Consider the following 16008-nt stretch of genomic DNA (forward strand, 5'->3'; position numbering starts at 1 on the left):
GCAAAATATTACACTTGATGCCACTTGATGACTTAAAATCACACACAATGTTTTATTCTCGTGAACATTTTTATCATTGAAATGAAAACAATTAATAATTTTACACCTTTATCTTCAAAGATAAGTGTTTATATGACCAGCAAGGAGAAGGTATAGCTGTATAGGAAATCTTTAATCAATGTTATTCATACAAGTGGTTATGTAACTCTGAATGTTTAACAGATGTGTAAATTAATATCGTTTTTTCCCCTCATCTCCGCTTGCATGTCCATTTTAACATTGTCCTTTTTTTTGCAGACAAAATTTCGTGTTAAGATGAACTTCCGCTCCTCAAAGTCGTCATCTTTGCAATTATTACACGCACACACGTATGATGTTGCCAAAGGTAAATATTTTGTCTCAATTAAGAAAAGCATATTGCCCTAATTTATTTTGCTGCGGTGGATTAAAATAAATATTTGTTTATTTTTTGTTGTTGTGAAAAAAATACTTAAGCGTGTTCCCACGCCGCTTTAAGATAAAAGGATGTATATAAATGCACGATTTTTATGCATCACTTCAAATGCTGTTACAGCAAGTCGAAGCAGTTTTCTAAAAAAAGATTTCACTTTAAGAGTTCGACAGAAGTGTCGTCCAACGAGTATTTATTATTTTATGCTGAAGTTTGATGAATTCTATCTTCGGGAGAGAAATGCTTAGCGTTTTAAAAATTATTCTTGTTTTTTCCTTTGTCTGGTCAGCTCTTGGATATTTTGATTCAGGTAAATAGTGTATAGAATCATCGTTAATTCTAATTTTTTTTATGAGATAGAAATTAGTTTGCGAAATAAAGATTTGTCTGAAACTAAGTGATGTCAAACAAGCTTTGAAATTTCTTTTTCGACCAGTTTAACGGTTTTTCGTTTGTAAAGATGAATTTTCTTCTGTGCAATTCGATTTTTTCTGCTTGGTTTATGGTAAAGTTAGATACACACTAAAAGAATAGTTGACCTTTTTATTTTACAGTTATCATAACATTGGTTATGTTATTTGTATTTAGACTTTGAAGAATGGAGTCGTTCTGTTGGAGCTCCTGCGCCTGCACCAACACTTGGTAAGAGACAGCTGTGAACTGTGTTTTACAAAACATTTTTATTTCTAACCCATATTTTTACTGGTAGCAATAAGAGATTATCTTTTCTGGATTTTTCTCAGATGTTTTTACTAAGAGTTATGGATACTAATAAACACTTCATAAAATACGAAACACGGAAGAAGTTATTTTTACATACATATGAAGTAACTACAATTTTTCATTTGTTCTTATTTCTTTATTAAAAAAATGATTTCTATCTTCAAATTAGAGAAATGTAAAAAAGATATGGTTATCCTCCTTGATACTTCGTACTCCATTGGTAAACACAGATTCAACAAAAACGTCAAAAAATTTCTCAAAAATTTGGTTTCCAGTCCAAAGCTCAATGTTGGTCGTGATGGAACTCAAATTGCTATCGTTATATTCAGTAATAAACGTAACACAAGAGTTGTTCTACCTTTCTCTGGTCGTACAAAAGCAGAATACAAAAAATTTATAGACAAAAAATTGTCATGGAGGGCTGTTTCTGGTGGTAGAACGATGACTGGAACTGGTGCAGGCATTGTTGACAAACAGGTAAATTTCTCCTGTACAATACGACAACTGTAAAATATACTCTTCTTTATGAATGATTACAGTGTAAAATACTTTTCATTGTTGTTATTTCAATACAACATATTCTTTATTTTATGAACAAGATCTTCAAAAAGAACAGTCCACTCAACAACAGACCAAACATCGCTGACGTTGTCTTATTGATAACAGATGGTGAACCACGTGGAAGGAAAGTAGGCGATGAATTAAAGGACGCTTACAAATATTCAAGGTGATAAATGATGTGTTAAAGTTAGCTACCGTCTGATTTTCCTTTAAATGGTTCATGATAACACTCTCTTCTTACAATATAAAGAAGACCTTTTCATCGTGAAACTCAATGCTATAGCTCATCGTTTTAATGGATTTCTACAAAATCCTGCAATTTTCTGTTATCATAACTTGATTCTTCAGGTTATTGTCTTGATGCAAATATAACTACCACCTTCATTTTCATCGTAAAATACCGTCTTCTACTATTTACTAATTTTACTGAATTATATTACAATGATTTCAGCGCGATAAAAGACAAAGATATTCTTATTGTTGGTGTTGCTGTTGGTGATCCAAGTATCGTGAAAAAGTTTAAGCCAGTTATCAAAAAGATGTCAACTTCAGAGAAGACAACTTTTGACAGCAAATTTGATAGTTTGGACAAGATACTGAGCCAAATTGTTGATGCTTCTTGTACTCCATTTAAACCAGGTATGTGTTGATTGTAGGTTTTTGGTGTTAATGTCTTATCGTTGACAACTAATTACTTGTGTGTTAAATTTTGTCTGAACTTTTGATTGCTTCTTATTTTATTCCAGAACTTTCCTTTTTAGCAAATCAAAGATTTGTTGTTCTTAGTCTGATGTTTATTTTAATAATTACTTTCCAATAAACAGGTGACTGTAGCTGTTCCTCACTTCAATCTAAGACAGTGTACATCAAGCCACCAGCAACAACGGTTGACGTATCTTGGCCATCATCAACATTACAATGTAGAAACAACAAAATTCCTCAACATGTAACGAAAGCAATCAAACCAAATATTGCCTCCCCACATAGTTTTACTGTAGGCAATCATCCTATTGAATATACTTTCACATTCAGAGGTGGATTTGAGCTTAAATGTTACGTTAACATTACAGTGAAATGTAAGTATTGTCTGAAGGTCTGAAGGCAGCTTTGTATATAACGAAGAAAGACTTTTTCTCTGTTACTTCCTGCACTGACACACGTTATTTTAGAAAATAATTTATGTTGTGTAAAGACTGTTCTTGTTCTCTGTTTTTTATTCAATTCTATTTACGTACACCAACACACGTTATCTATGACAAAATGTTAGAGTGAAAAATGCTGGACGTTTTTATTGAGATATATTATTTATTGGAATGTTTTTAGCTTGTACCTGCCCCTCTCCAGTGAATGTGATTGCTTACGCCTTCAGCAATTTTGGATCAACCGCTGTTCAGTGGACGCAGCCTCGTCCTACCTGTAGCTCAACACTAAAAACAGCTCCCGCCACGAAACAATCAGGATCGAAGTTTGTCATTGGAAAACATTCTTTGGACTACGTGTATTCAACAATCGGAGGATTTGATCTTACATGTCGTGTGAATATAGACGTCAGAGGCGAGTGAAGTATTTTCTTTGTGTTTGATGATTCATGTTAATTAATTTAGTTTTTCCAAACTTTGCTTTTTCCAGGATGCTCATGCCCAAATATACACAAGACCATTGTTATGCAACCTGATTCACCAAATGGTCGAGTGAATGTCTCGTGGAGTGAACCGAAACCTACCTGCTCTAGTCAGGGTATTGCAGGTCTTACTGTTCAACCGAACATTAAGCCTGGGGCGAGTTTTGGAGTTGGTAATCATGTGATTCGATACTCGTATGATTTAAGCAGTGGTGTAAATGTTCAGTGTTCTGTGAATCTCACAGTACGAGGTAATTTTACTGTACTTTATTTGTTTCTTTCTTATTCATATAGCAGTGGTAATGTTATAGCTATTAAAAGAAAAAAACTAAATTGCAGTTTTTTAAAAGTGTGTAAATACGAGTAAACTTCAAGATAAAGGATGATCAACGCAGTGTGCAACATTTTACACCTCATATTATCGTTTTTACTTTAGTTAAACTAACTTTGTTTCTTTTATATATTTAGCCGTTCCTTGTCAGGGTCGTGATTACGATCCTTCAACTCATGTGTGTTGTTGTGGAAAGATTCAAGCCAAGAAACCTCATTATAAATGTTGTGGAAAAAAGCAGTATAATGTTGGAACACATCAATGTTGCTCAACTAATTATAATATTGTGGAAATTTCTCAAACTTGTCCTGGTAGTTGAGATGCAGTCGATACTTTCATTGGAGAAAACGATGATGTTGAAATCGACTTTTGTTTGGATAGAAGTTAACATGAAATATATTTCTCTTTAAGCTTGTTGCATTAAAAATTCATAAAAAAAAACTTTTTTGTTGAATTTATTGTTTGCAAGGAAATACTAAACGAAATCAAAACGTTGGTATTTTAAAAGAAAAGATTTCTCTGTCTTAGCTAATGCGCTCTTTGATTCTTAAAATATTTGAATTAAAAATATAAGCAAAACACTTCATTTCAAATGCCAGTTCGAGTAAATGATTTGTGGATTCGCCACATGATTTCCTACTGACGGAATGTGTAAAATATTTTTCCTTGAACAATGCAAAGCATTAAACAAACAACAATAAAGGTCGAATTCCAATACAGGAATAACTTTGTTTCTGTATTGTAATATATAATGTTGATAAAGTTTAATTCTTGTCTTTCCTTTTAGTTATTTAGCTAAAGAGGATAATTCTGAAAAAAGATCTTTGGCGTTACCAACAAAAACTGAAGAAAATGAGTTCGTATCACAGTCACAAAGAGAGAAAGAGATCAAAAGTAAAACTGAGAAAATATCTCGTAGAGACAGAACGTTGGAATGTTCAATAAAGAAAGATAAAAATAACGGAATTGAGGAGTCGCGTAAATGTTGAAATCCAACATAAAACTCGTAGCCAGAGACCAAAAAATAAAATGCCGACATTGAAGATAAAATCAAAAAGATTCAATCTTAAAAAGAAGCAGAGCTTCTTTGGAAAAGGCAAGTTTTTAGCTTTATTGAGAAAACATTCATGAACCGAGTATATTATATTTGTTTATATTGTGGAATTTTGAATACATCTCTGATCAACACTTACTTAGAGGCTTATTGTTGCAGTTTTTTCCTGCACGCTCTAAGAACTAGAACTTTTTTGATAATCTGCTGCTATGAACGTTAGAAATTATAAAACACTCCACGAAATTGTTGTCTATGGCAAAAGCTGTAACATGCTCCTTGATGTTGAATATATGTGAATGTCCTATGTCAATAAAATATTAACGGTGAAGTTTCATACACAAAAGATCAAAAATATTCTGCAAATGCCGCCGCAAGACCTAATTTATCGCTTGAGCGGCTAAATGAAGTCATCACGCATGCTTCATGCTTTAACACCATCACTCTCACATGCTTTAACACCATCACTCCCATACACAACACGCGTTTTTTTATACTGGCTATGATTTATGTTGGGATATTTCAATTCGCTTATATCTAGGATGAAAATTTAGTATGGAAATGTTAAATTTAGTTGCAGACATGTACTTCAGGTTTTCTATAAAACATGTCCTTAAGATGATATTGTATGTCGGTTGTGCTTGGTTGGAAAGTGTATACATTGATTAAAAAGTCTTTATAGTTCTTAGTCAATGACACAGGAGTCGTGAAAGTGAAGTGCATGTGTATTGTTCAAGTTATACCATTGCTATATTCGTGCTTGCTAGAACATAATGTTTAAATAAGTCAACTTTGAAGTCTTTTGCTAGTGTGACTATATAAAACGCACTTTTCCTAGCTGCTTTTGCAAAAGCATTTTTTATTTGAAACTTCAAAGGTACAGCAGTAATTTTTCTTCAAAGTAAAGGCAACGACTGCCATTCATGTGCTTGAATTTTATTGTAAAATAAAGTCGATCCCCTCAATGAAAGAACGGCTCTCTCATCCACCTCAAGCAGGCAAAAACATTTTTACAATGCAAACGTGCTTCTATAGAATTCTCGAATTTACTTTGATGACGTCACTGACACCAAGGACATTTCTCCTTGGGTAATTTCCCATGCACAACCACTATGGTGTGACCACTGCAATAACAAGGTACGAGTGTATGTTTCTAATCATAACGTGATCGACTGTTTAAGAGGATTAAAGCTTTTTTTTACAAAATAGAGTAGATTTTCAGAGTTCGAAAGAAGAGTAACTCAACAGTTAGTGGTATCATTTTATACTGAAGTTTCATGGGTTCCTCCTTAAAAGAAATGTTTAGCGTTTTTAAAATTATTCTTGTTTTTTCCTTTGTCTGGTCAGCTTTTGGATATTTTGATTCAGGTAAATAGTGTATAGAATCATCGTTAATTCAACATGTTTTTGTGGGATAGAAATAAGTTTGTGAAACAATGATTTGTGTGTGGTAACTTGATGTCAAACAAGCTTTTACATTTCTTTTTTTCGACAAGTTTAATGATTTAGATTAATTTGTTTAAAAAGGTACAAGTTGCAAATCCGAACTGTACGAATTTTCATCAGCGCGATTTGCCTTTTTTCAATCGATCTTTGGCAATTCAAATTTTCGTGTGGTTTGACTGCACTTTAAATTCTATTAATACATTTCTCTACATACATTGCTAGATGCCAGGCATTAAAGTATGTTTTTGGAACATTAAATGTCCCTTGTTCTACTCTAACTCCTAAAAGACTGTTGATATTTTTGGTTTTGAACATACTGTCTTTAATGTTCGATGTACACGTTGTATATATAATTTACTTGGTCACGTTTCATTAATTATGAGTTACCGTTATAATATTGGTCATATTTGTATTTAGAGTTTGAAGAATGGAGTCGTGATGTTGGAGCTCCTGCACCCGCGCCAACACTTGGTAAGCAACAGCTGTAAACTTTGTTCAAAAATCATTTTACTTTTTGGCTCTCGCTACTTTTTTTACTCGGCATTGTAAAAATAAGAGACCATCTTACTTGGATAACTAAGAGATTTTTATTAAAAGTTGTGAACACTACAAAACATGTTCACGTGAAACTATATTTATTGATTGTTGAATTGTTTTCGCATTTTGTAGAATTATGAAGTGACTGCAACACAAAAATAGAACTTATTGTTTGTTTGCACTTCTTTCGTAGTTTAAACATGATTTTCCATCTTCACTTTAGAAATATGTAAAAAAGACATGGTTATCCTCCTTGATACTTCGTACTCCATTGGTGAACACAGATTCGACAAAAACGTCAAGCCATTTCTCAAAAATTTGGTTTCCAGTCCAAAGCTCAATGTTGGTCGTGATGGAACTCAAATTGCTATCGTCATATTCAGTAATGAACGTAACACAAAGATTGTTCTACCTTTCTCTGGTCGTACAAAAGCAGAATACATAACATTTATAGACAAAAATTTGTCATGGAGAGCTGTTTCTGGTGATAGAACGATGACTGGAACTGGTGCAGGCATTGTGGACAAACAGGTAAATTTCTCCTGTACAATACGACAACTGTAAAATATACTCTTCTTTATGAATGATTACAGTGTAAAATACACTTCATTGTTGTTATTTCAATACAACATATTCTTTATTTTATGAACAAGATCTTCAAAGAGAACAGTCCACTCAACAACCGACCAAACAGCGCTGACGTTGTCTTATTGATAACAGATGGTGAACCAAATGGAAAGAAAAAAGACGTTGAATTACAGGACGCTTACAAATACTCAAGGTTATAAATGATATGTACAATTTACCGTTTTATTTTTCTTGAAATTGTCATTGATATCATTCTCTTAACAATGACCTGGATTTTCATCATGAAAACTGTCGTTATACCTCATAGTTTAAATGCATTTGTACAAAATCCTTAAATTAATTTACCATAGTACCGTCATCTACCATTTGCCAGTTCAACTGAATTATATTACAATGATTTCAGCGCGATGAAAGACAAAGATATTCTTATTATTGGTGTTGCTGTTGGTGATCCAAAAACCGTGGAAACGTTTAAGCCAGTTATCCAAAGGATGTCAACTTCAGAGAAGGCAACTTTTGACAGCAGATTTGATACTTTGGACGAAATACTGAAACCACTTGCTGATGCTTCTTGTACTCCATTTATGCCAGGTATGTGTTGATTTTAGGTTTTTGGTGTTAATGTCTTATCGTTGACGACTAATTACTATATCTTTATACTTTGTGTTGAATTTTACTTATTGCTTTTTCCTTTCACAATTGCTTTAAACTATTTCGGATGTTTACTGTCCCCCAGCTTAAATTAGTAAATACTTTGTTATAAAAAGGTGACTGTAGCTGTTCCTCGATTCAATCAAAACCTATGTACATCAAGCCACCAGCAACAACGGTAACCGTGTCTTGGCCATTACCAACATTACAATGTAGAAACAACAGAATTCCAAAACATACCACGACGGCAATCAAACCAAATATCACCTCCCCACATAGTTTTACTGCTGGTGATTATCCTATCGAATATACTTACACATTCAGAGGTGGATTTGATCTTAAATGTTACGTTAATATAACTATTAAAGGTAAGTATTATATAGTACTTTGTATTTTTTTTGTTTGAAGAGAACTTCTTTTTCTGCACTAAAAAACGTTATCTACGACAAAGTCTATTGCATTGAAAGCAGAGTGAATAATGTTGTTATTGTTTGTTTTGTTTATTTATTGTAATGTTTTTAGCGTGTACCTGCCCCTCCCCAGTGAATGTGATTACTTACGCCTCCAGCAATTTTGGATCAACCGCTGTTCAGTATAGGCAGCCTCGTCCTACCTGTAGCTCAACACTAAAAACAGCTCCCGCCAGGAAACAATCAGGATCGAAGTTTGTCATTGGAAAGCATTCTTTGGACTACTTGTATTCAACCATTGGAGGATTTGATCTTACATGTCGTGTGAATATAGACGTCAGAGGCGAGTGAAGTATTTTCTTCATTTCTAAAAGTTAAAGTATTCATTATTATTAAAGTTTTTCTAAACATCTTTTTTTCCAGGATGCTCATGCCCAAATATACACAAGACCGTTATTATGCAACCTGATTCACCAAATGGTCGAGTGAATGTCTCGTGGAGTGAACCGAAATGTAATTGCTCTAGTCAGGGTATCGATCGTCTTACTGTTAAACCAAACATTAAGCCTGGGGCGAGTTTTGGAGTTGGTAATCATGTGATTAGATACTCGTATGATTTAAGCAATGGTGTAAATGTTCAGTGTTCTGTGAATCTCACAGTACGAGGTAATTTTACTGTACTTTGTTTGTTTCTTTCTTATTCATATGGCAGTGGTAATGTTATAGCTATTAAAAGAAAAAAACTAAATTGCAGATTTTTAAAAGTGTGTAAATACGAGTAAACTTCAAGATAAAGGATGATCAACGCAGTGTGCAACATTTTCTACCTCATATTATCGTTTTTATTTTAGTTAAACTAACTCTGTTTCTTTTTTATATTTAGTTGTGCCTTGTCAGGGTCTTGATTACGATCCTGCAACTCATGTGTGTTGTTGTGGAAAGATTCGAGCCAAGAAACCTCATTATAAATGTTGTGGAAGAAAGCAGTATAATGTTGAAACACATCAATGTTGCTCAACTAATTATAATATTGTGGAAATTTCTCAAACTTGTCCTGGTAGTTGAGATGCAGTTCCGATGATATTTTATTGGAGAAAATCAAGATGTTGAAATCGCCTCCTGTTTGGATTAAAGTTAACATGAAATATACTATTCTTTATACTTGTTGCATTAAAAATTCATAAAAAAATATTTTTTGTGGTTTTATTGTTTGCAGTTGAAATGCGTTGTACCTTGTAGGAAAAACTAAATGAAATCAAAACGTGAATATTTTAAAACAAAAGATATCTTGGTTTCTGTATTTTATTATATATTGTAGACAAGTTATCCTTGCATTTTTGCTAATTCCAACTATTTTTGTTTATTTAAAAAAACTGCCTACAATGAAACTATCCAGTCCATGGGAATCACCATTAACGAGATGTACCTCCGTCCATTTTTGGTGATTTCTTTTTTGTCTACTTTTTGCTTTAAAATAATTGTTTAGAACATTTTGTTTTTTTCAGAGCCAATTTCCAACATGAGGATAAAGTACAAACAAAATATTTTTTTACCATCGAAAGCAAAACACAAGAAACTTGGAAATAAGGTTTAACGTGGAAATTGGCAATTGTTGATATAATAAAGTATTTTTGTTTTTGCTTATTGTCTTATGATGTGTATTTCTTCAAACAGAAACGAACTAATAAGAAGATAATTCTGAAAAACATATTTGACGGTACCAGATCCAAGACAAAGACAGAAAGATCTAAAGTAAAACTAAGAAAATATCTTGCAAAGACAGAAAGGTCAGTATTCAAGGATTCTTCTCTTGTTTTGATACGCTGAAATTTTTGTTTTTTTATTTGTGTATTCCTGTATGATTGTATGTATATGTGTGGAGATGTGTGGATAAATGTTGAAATGAAAGATATCATCACTGAACATTGTACATTTAGATGTTCAGTACATGATGTTCAGAACATGTTCAGTAAATGTGTAGAATCAATTGCATGGATAACAGTTCAAAAAACCCAAAATTGACTGAAGACACTGAGTCTCTAAGTCACTATATCATGTTCAAAACTCACCATGTTGGTTATACTAAAAAGTTCTGGAACTCAGATTCTTTCTATCGTTTGCTTTTAGTGCATTCCACACATTTATTTCAAAGTTTGAAATGTTTCTAGTAATATTGTGAATACTGAATATTCATTTCCCCCTTGTTTACTGTGGTAATTTATAAAACTAGAGTTATATATATGTACAACATAAAAGTTTTGAGCCGAGAGACTAACTGAAAATCATAACATGCAGGCTTTAAAATGTTGACCACTGTCTAGTTTGATTAAACAGAATTGTCCACACAATCACAAGTTTTAAAATCTACAATGAAAAGTGACGTACCTCGTGGTTATGGTATTGTAAATTTCACGAGACACTTGACATATTGATAAAAGAGGTATTGAATTTACGTAAGCAGTTAAGTATTATCGTGTTCCCATGTTGAGTGTCGACTTGAAAACACTCAGAAGCGTATGATGAAGATACTAACCTAAGATATTTTATAATTTATGTATAACAAAGATAACCATTTAAGTTCATAAGTTCACGACTCGTTAAATGAAGTTCAATTATCTTTTACTAAGTTTGTTGAATGTTAATGTTAGTAAAGATATTTTTGTCGTCAACATTGAGTAATATATGTGAGTTGTGTCTATTCTAATATTATATCCACAGTACTACCCTCAGCAAATCGTGTATTTTCTATTTCTTTATCTTCTACATTCATGCATTATTAATAAGAATGGCTGTTGTGTTCAATATTTTTTAGTATTTTTGTTCTTCTTAAAATGATGAATTGACACAAGTGATTTTAACGTAAAGTAGCTTTCTCTTATCAAGAATATTATATTTTCAATTCATTCGTTGATACATATCTTACAGCTTCATACGTCATATTCTAGTTGTGATGTATGATTCTACACATGGGAAGGCTAGAACGGGATAAATGAAAGGAAATGATGACATCAATAACGGTAAAAATCTGTTATGCAAAAGTTAGAGATTTATGTTTTAGCTCCGGATTATAAAAATATCTTTGTTTTCGTACTCATCAAGAATCTTGTTTGGTTTAAAGAGATTGCACTTTTTAAGATTTTCTAGAAACGAAGATCAAACAAACAGAAATAAGTAAAAATACATTACACGAGTGAATTTTTTTAAGAAATGTTTGATTTTGTTAAAGTTCTTTTTTATTTATGAAATTATGATTCATTTTTCTCGTTGTGAGGTTTAGATTGTAATTTTATACATTGAAAAAAATCTTATTCTGTGCATAAAACTATCTATGAAGATTTTGTACAAAATACAAAATAGAAACTGGTCTTTGTTTTGGTTACAACGTGATGAGAGAGAAAGTGAAACACAAGTTGTTCGTTACAACTTGAATAGTCAGTCCAACATTTAATATTGACTGTTTATAACTACAAAAAATAAAATATCAAAACTAACTTTATGATCACCTTTGCAGTTTGCCATGACTTTTTATAACACCAAAAAAATAGCGCAATGGAAACTTGAAAATATGCAATGTTAGCCTTATGAAAGGTGATGACAACAAGACAAACTCAAACAAATTCATTCAAGTCAAGTTAAAAGACGTTAAATTCAATTAACGGTCAACATGTGCAATATTATTACACTTTCATTAATGAAAATTATATAAAGACCAGAAGTATTTCGTTGGAAATCATTGTTCATAAGGATTCTTCACAGAAGCATCAGAGATAACACTGAAAACTGAAAGTTTGACGATCAAAAAGATGTATTGGGTTGGCTTCTTGTTTCTTCTCTGTTATTGCAGCGTTTTGTCGTACAAAATTGACTTGGACTTGGAAAGTATGAAAATTTTTGTTTAAATCAATTCACTTGTTTCTTAGTGTTTTGTTAAACAATAATTCATTACGAGTGCAGTTATTTTAAAATTTTCTTTAATTTAATTAATATTATTAAAAATGCAAAGTTAACTCAATATTTCTAAACAGAAGACGAATAGCTACTTCATAGCGTTAACTCCTTAGCTATAAACAAAATGTAAGTAATTCATATTTAATTGAACAAAATCTTGCTTACTTATTTCAGATTTCAATCGTGCAACTGTTAATGATGAAAACGGAGAATTTGATAAAGGTAAAAACAAAAATCACGCAGATTTTCACAAATACATACGAAGTATTTATTTTCAATGTTTAGTCAAGATAAGGTTAAGGAATTACAGTGTATATATCAAAGAATAAACATTAACGTTATACATTCAAGACGTGAAGGCAATTTCTAAAATTTGTTTAATAAAAAAACTTGTACTCTGTCAAACGCTATAGTTAAAACGAATTTCACCCATCGATAACAACTAAAAGTTGTTTGTAATACACAAACATGTTACCACATCCCTCAAAGATAAAAATGTAACGAATTTCACACACATGACTTGATGGCCTGTTGAAATCTTGAAGACATTTCTTGCTGTTGTTTGAAATATAACTAGTTTATCACTAGTTGTCCATCAGTTTGAACATTCTTGAAAAAAATAATATCACTTATAAAAATGTTTTCTTCAATGTAAACTTTGATACAAACCTAAAAAAATAATAGACTTGTTTATTATACTTGATTTGTTTCCTTAATTATCAGTTATCGTAACATTGGTCATATTATTTGTATTTAGAGTTTGAAGAATGGAGTCGTGATGTTGGTGGAGCTCCTGGAACTGCTCCTGCACCAACACCAACAGCTGGTAAGAGACAGCTGTGAACTGTGTTTGTCCTGCAATATTTTTTAGGTTTTTTGACAATAGACGAAATACAAATCATGAATGACTGACAACAAAAACATATTTTTGCTTATAGAGAGTAAAACTGTTTATACTCTATAACTCTCTCTCTCTTATAAATATAGAAATATGTAAGAAAGATATGGTTATCCTCCTTGATACGTCGTACACCATTGGTGAATACAGATTCGACAAAAACGTCAAAAAATTTCTCAAAAATTTGGTTTCCAGTCCAAAGCTCAATGTTGGTCGTGATGGAACTCAAATTGCTATCGTTATATTCAGTAATGAACGTAACACAAAGATTGTTCTACCTTTCTCTGGTCGTACAAAAGCAGAATACATAACATTTATAGACAAAAATTTGTCATGGAGAGCTGTTTCTGGTGATAGAACGATGACTGGAACTGGTGCAGGCATTGTGGACAAACAGGTAAATTTCTCCTGTACAATACGACAATTGTAAAATATACTCTTCTTTATGAATGATTACAGTGTAAAATACACTTCATTGTTGTTATTTCAATACAACATATTCTTTATTTTATGAATAAGATCTTCAAAGAGAACAGTCCTCTCAACAACAGACAAAAAGTCGCTGACGTTGTCTTATTGATAACAGATGGTGAACCACGTGGAAAGAAAGAAGGCGATGAAATACAGGACGCTTACAAATATTCAAGGTGATAAATGATTCTTAAGGTTATCATTCTCTTGATGCAAATGTAACTACCACCTTCATTTTCATCGTTAAATACCGTCTTCTACTATTCACTAATTTTACTGAATTGTATTACAATGTTTTCAGCGCGATGAAGAACAAAGATATTCTTATTGTTGGTGTTGCTGTTGGTGATGAAAAACTCGTGAAAAAGTTTAAGCCAGTTATCAAAAAGATGTCAACTTCGAATAAGACAACTTTTGACAGCAGATTTGATACTTTGGACGAAATACTGAAACCACTTGCTGATGCTTCTTGTACTCCATTTATGCCAGGTATGTGTGTTGACTTTAGGTTTTTTGGTTGTTAAAATCTTATCGTTGACAACTTATGATTTAAATCTGGTTGTATTTATAATAATAACCGACTTAGTAACTTTTTTTGATTTTTTACAGTTTTTTATGATGGTACACTATCTTTTGTTTTGCCAAATCTGATCGTAACCTAAACATAAAACAGTTTGAACTTAATATTTTTATTCAGATTTTTGTTGATTTTCATCGCGGCCAAACATGGGAATACTTTTGCCTGATCTTTTGCTTGCTTTTTTTCCTTTATTTCATCATAACAGCTTCTGCTTTAGTCATTTCGGATAATTATGTTTAGTCTGATGTTAATTTAAATAAATACTTTCTTATAAAAAGGTGACTGTAGCTGTTCGTCGGTGGAATCAAAAGCTGTGTACATCGAACCACCAGCAAGAACTGTTGACGTATCGTGGCCATTACCACCATTGCAATGTAGAAACAACAGACGTCCCCAGCTTTCAACCACAGTTACACCAAATATCGCCTCCCCGCACAGTTTTACTGTTGGTGATCATCGTATTGAATATACTTACACATTCAGAGAAGGATTTAATATTAAATGCTACGTTAATATTAAAGTTAAATGTAAGTATTGTCTGAAAGTAATTTGTAAATTTTGTATGACGTGAAGGACATACATTTATTACCTCTTTCGCTGTTTTTATAATATGACTATCTAAACTGACACTCGTTGTTTTAGTTTTTATTCATATCAAAATGTTTTTAGCGTGTACCTGCCCCTCCCCAGTGAATGTGATTGCTTACGCCTCCAGCAATTTTGGATCAACCGCTGTTCAGTATACGCAGCCTCGTCCTACCTGTAGCTCAACACTAAAAACAGCTCCTGCCAGGAAACAATCAGGATCGAAGTTTGTCATTGGAAAGCATTCTTTGGACTACGTGTATTCAACCATTGGAGGATTTGATCTTACATGTCGTGTGGATATAGATGTCAGAGGCGAGTGAAGTATTTTCTTTATGTTTGATGATTTATGTTTATTAATTTAGTTTTTCCAAACTTTGCTTTTTCCAGGATGCTCATGCCCAAATATACACAAGACCATTATTATGCAACCTGATTCACCAAATGGTCGAGTGAATGTCCCATGGACTGAACCGAAATGTAATTGCTCTAGTCAGGGTATCGATCGTCTTACTGTTGAACCAAACATAAAGCCTGGGGCGAGTTTTGGAGTTGGTAATCATTTGATTCGATATTCGTATGATTTAAGCAATGGTGTAAATGTTCAATGTTCTGTGAATCTCACAGTACGAGGTAATTTTACTGTACTTTATTTGTTTCTTTCTTATTCATATGGCAGTGGTAATGTTATAGCTATTAAAAGAAAAAAAACTAAATTGCAGTTTTTTAAAAGTGTGTAATTATCGTTTTTATTCTAGTTAAACTAACTCTGTTTCTTTTTTATATTTAGCCGTTCCTTGTCAGGGTCGTGATTACGATCCTGCAACTCATGTGTGTTGTTGTGGAGAGGTTTATGCCAAGAAATCTCATTATAAATGTTGTGGAAAAAAGCAGTATGATGTTGAAACACATCAATGTTGCTCAACTAATTATAATATTGTGAAAATTTCTCAAACTTGTCCTGGTAGTTGAGATGCAGTCGATACTTTCATTGGAGAAAACGATGATGTTGAAATCGACTTTTGTTTGGATAGAAGTTAACATGAAATATATTTCTCTTTAAGCTTGTTGCATTAAAATTTATAAAAAGCTTTTTTGTTGAATTTATTGTTTGCAAGGAAATACTAAACGAAATCAAAACGTTGGTATTTTAAAA

At 32.4% G+C, this 16008-nt stretch overlaps 2 protein-coding genes across 6 annotated transcripts; both read left to right on the top strand.

The window, feature by feature from the left end:
• The first annotated feature begins 56 nt into the window (after window positions 1-56).
• Window positions 57-9652, top strand: LOC124458761. 5 transcript variants are annotated; one of them, XM_047008555.1, is made up of 10 exons: window positions 57-150; window positions 298-385; window positions 1040-1093; window positions 1344-1651; window positions 1774-1901; window positions 2187-2374; window positions 2560-2811; window positions 3059-3289; window positions 3365-3607; window positions 3825-4062. In XM_047008555.1, the coding sequence occupies exons 1-10, from the start codon at window positions 82-84 to the stop codon at window positions 4004-4006; spliced, it is 1743 nt and encodes a 580-aa protein (XP_046864511.1). In that variant the 5' UTR covers window positions 57-81; the 3' UTR covers window positions 4007-4062. The 5 variants fall into 5 exon arrangements, with proteins under 5 accessions (XP_046864511.1, XP_046864510.1, XP_046864509.1 ...); XM_047008554.1 differs by lacking the exons at window positions 57-150; window positions 2560-2811; window positions 3059-3289; window positions 3365-3607; window positions 3825-4062 and adding exons at window positions 8077-8328; window positions 8483-8713; window positions 8794-9036; window positions 9254-9652 and having other exon boundaries at window positions 178-385; XM_047008553.1 differs by lacking the exons at window positions 57-150; window positions 2187-2374; window positions 2560-2811; ... (1 more) ...; window positions 3365-3607; window positions 3825-4062 and adding exons at window positions 7713-7900; window positions 8077-8328; window positions 8483-8713; window positions 8794-9036; window positions 9254-9652 and having other exon boundaries at window positions 179-385.
• A 2439-nt stretch (window positions 9653-12091) lies between these two features.
• On the top strand, window positions 12092-15934 carry LOC124458817. The gene is made up of 10 exons (XM_047008557.1): window positions 12092-12249; window positions 12493-12540; window positions 13076-13144; window positions 13306-13613; window positions 13736-13863; window positions 13989-14176; window positions 14546-14794; window positions 14937-15167; window positions 15243-15485; window positions 15643-15934. The coding sequence occupies exons 1-10, from the start codon at window positions 12174-12176 to the stop codon at window positions 15822-15824; spliced, it is 1722 nt and encodes a 573-aa protein (XP_046864513.1). The 5' UTR covers window positions 12092-12173; the 3' UTR covers window positions 15825-15934.
• Window positions 15935-16008: the final 74 nt, after the last annotated feature.

This window comes from Xenia sp. Carnegie-2017, unplaced genomic scaffold, assembly GCF_021976095.1.
Source record: "Xenia sp. Carnegie-2017 unplaced genomic scaffold, XeniaSp_v1 HiC_scaffold_13, whole genome shotgun sequence".
Taxonomy (NCBI): domain Eukaryota; kingdom Metazoa; phylum Cnidaria; class Anthozoa; order Malacalcyonacea; family Xeniidae; genus Xenia; species Xenia sp. Carnegie-2017.

Excerpts from the sequence above, each read along its gene's own strand:
- LOC124458761 (XM_047008554.1), top strand. The coding sequence starts at position 223 with ATGTGTAAATTAATATCGTTTTTTCCCCTCATCTCCGCTTGCATGTCC. Across the intron at positions 386-1,039 it reads CACGTATGATGTTGCCAAAG|ACTTTGAAGAATGGAGTCGT; the intron begins GTAAATATTTTG and ends ATTTGTATTTAG. Across the intron at positions 8,714-8,793 it reads TGTGAATATAGACGTCAGAG|GATGCTCATGCCCAAATATA; the intron begins GCGAGTGAAGTA and ends CTTTTTTTCCAG.
- LOC124458817 (XM_047008557.1), top strand. The coding sequence starts at position 12,174 with ATGTATTGGGTTGGCTTCTTGTTTCTTCTCTGTTATTGCAGCGTTTTG. Across the intron at positions 12,541-13,075 it reads AAACGGAGAATTTGATAAAG|AGTTTGAAGAATGGAGTCGT; the intron begins GTAAAAACAAAA and ends ATTTGTATTTAG. Across the intron at positions 15,168-15,242 it reads TGTGGATATAGATGTCAGAG|GATGCTCATGCCCAAATATA; the intron begins GCGAGTGAAGTA and ends TGCTTTTTCCAG.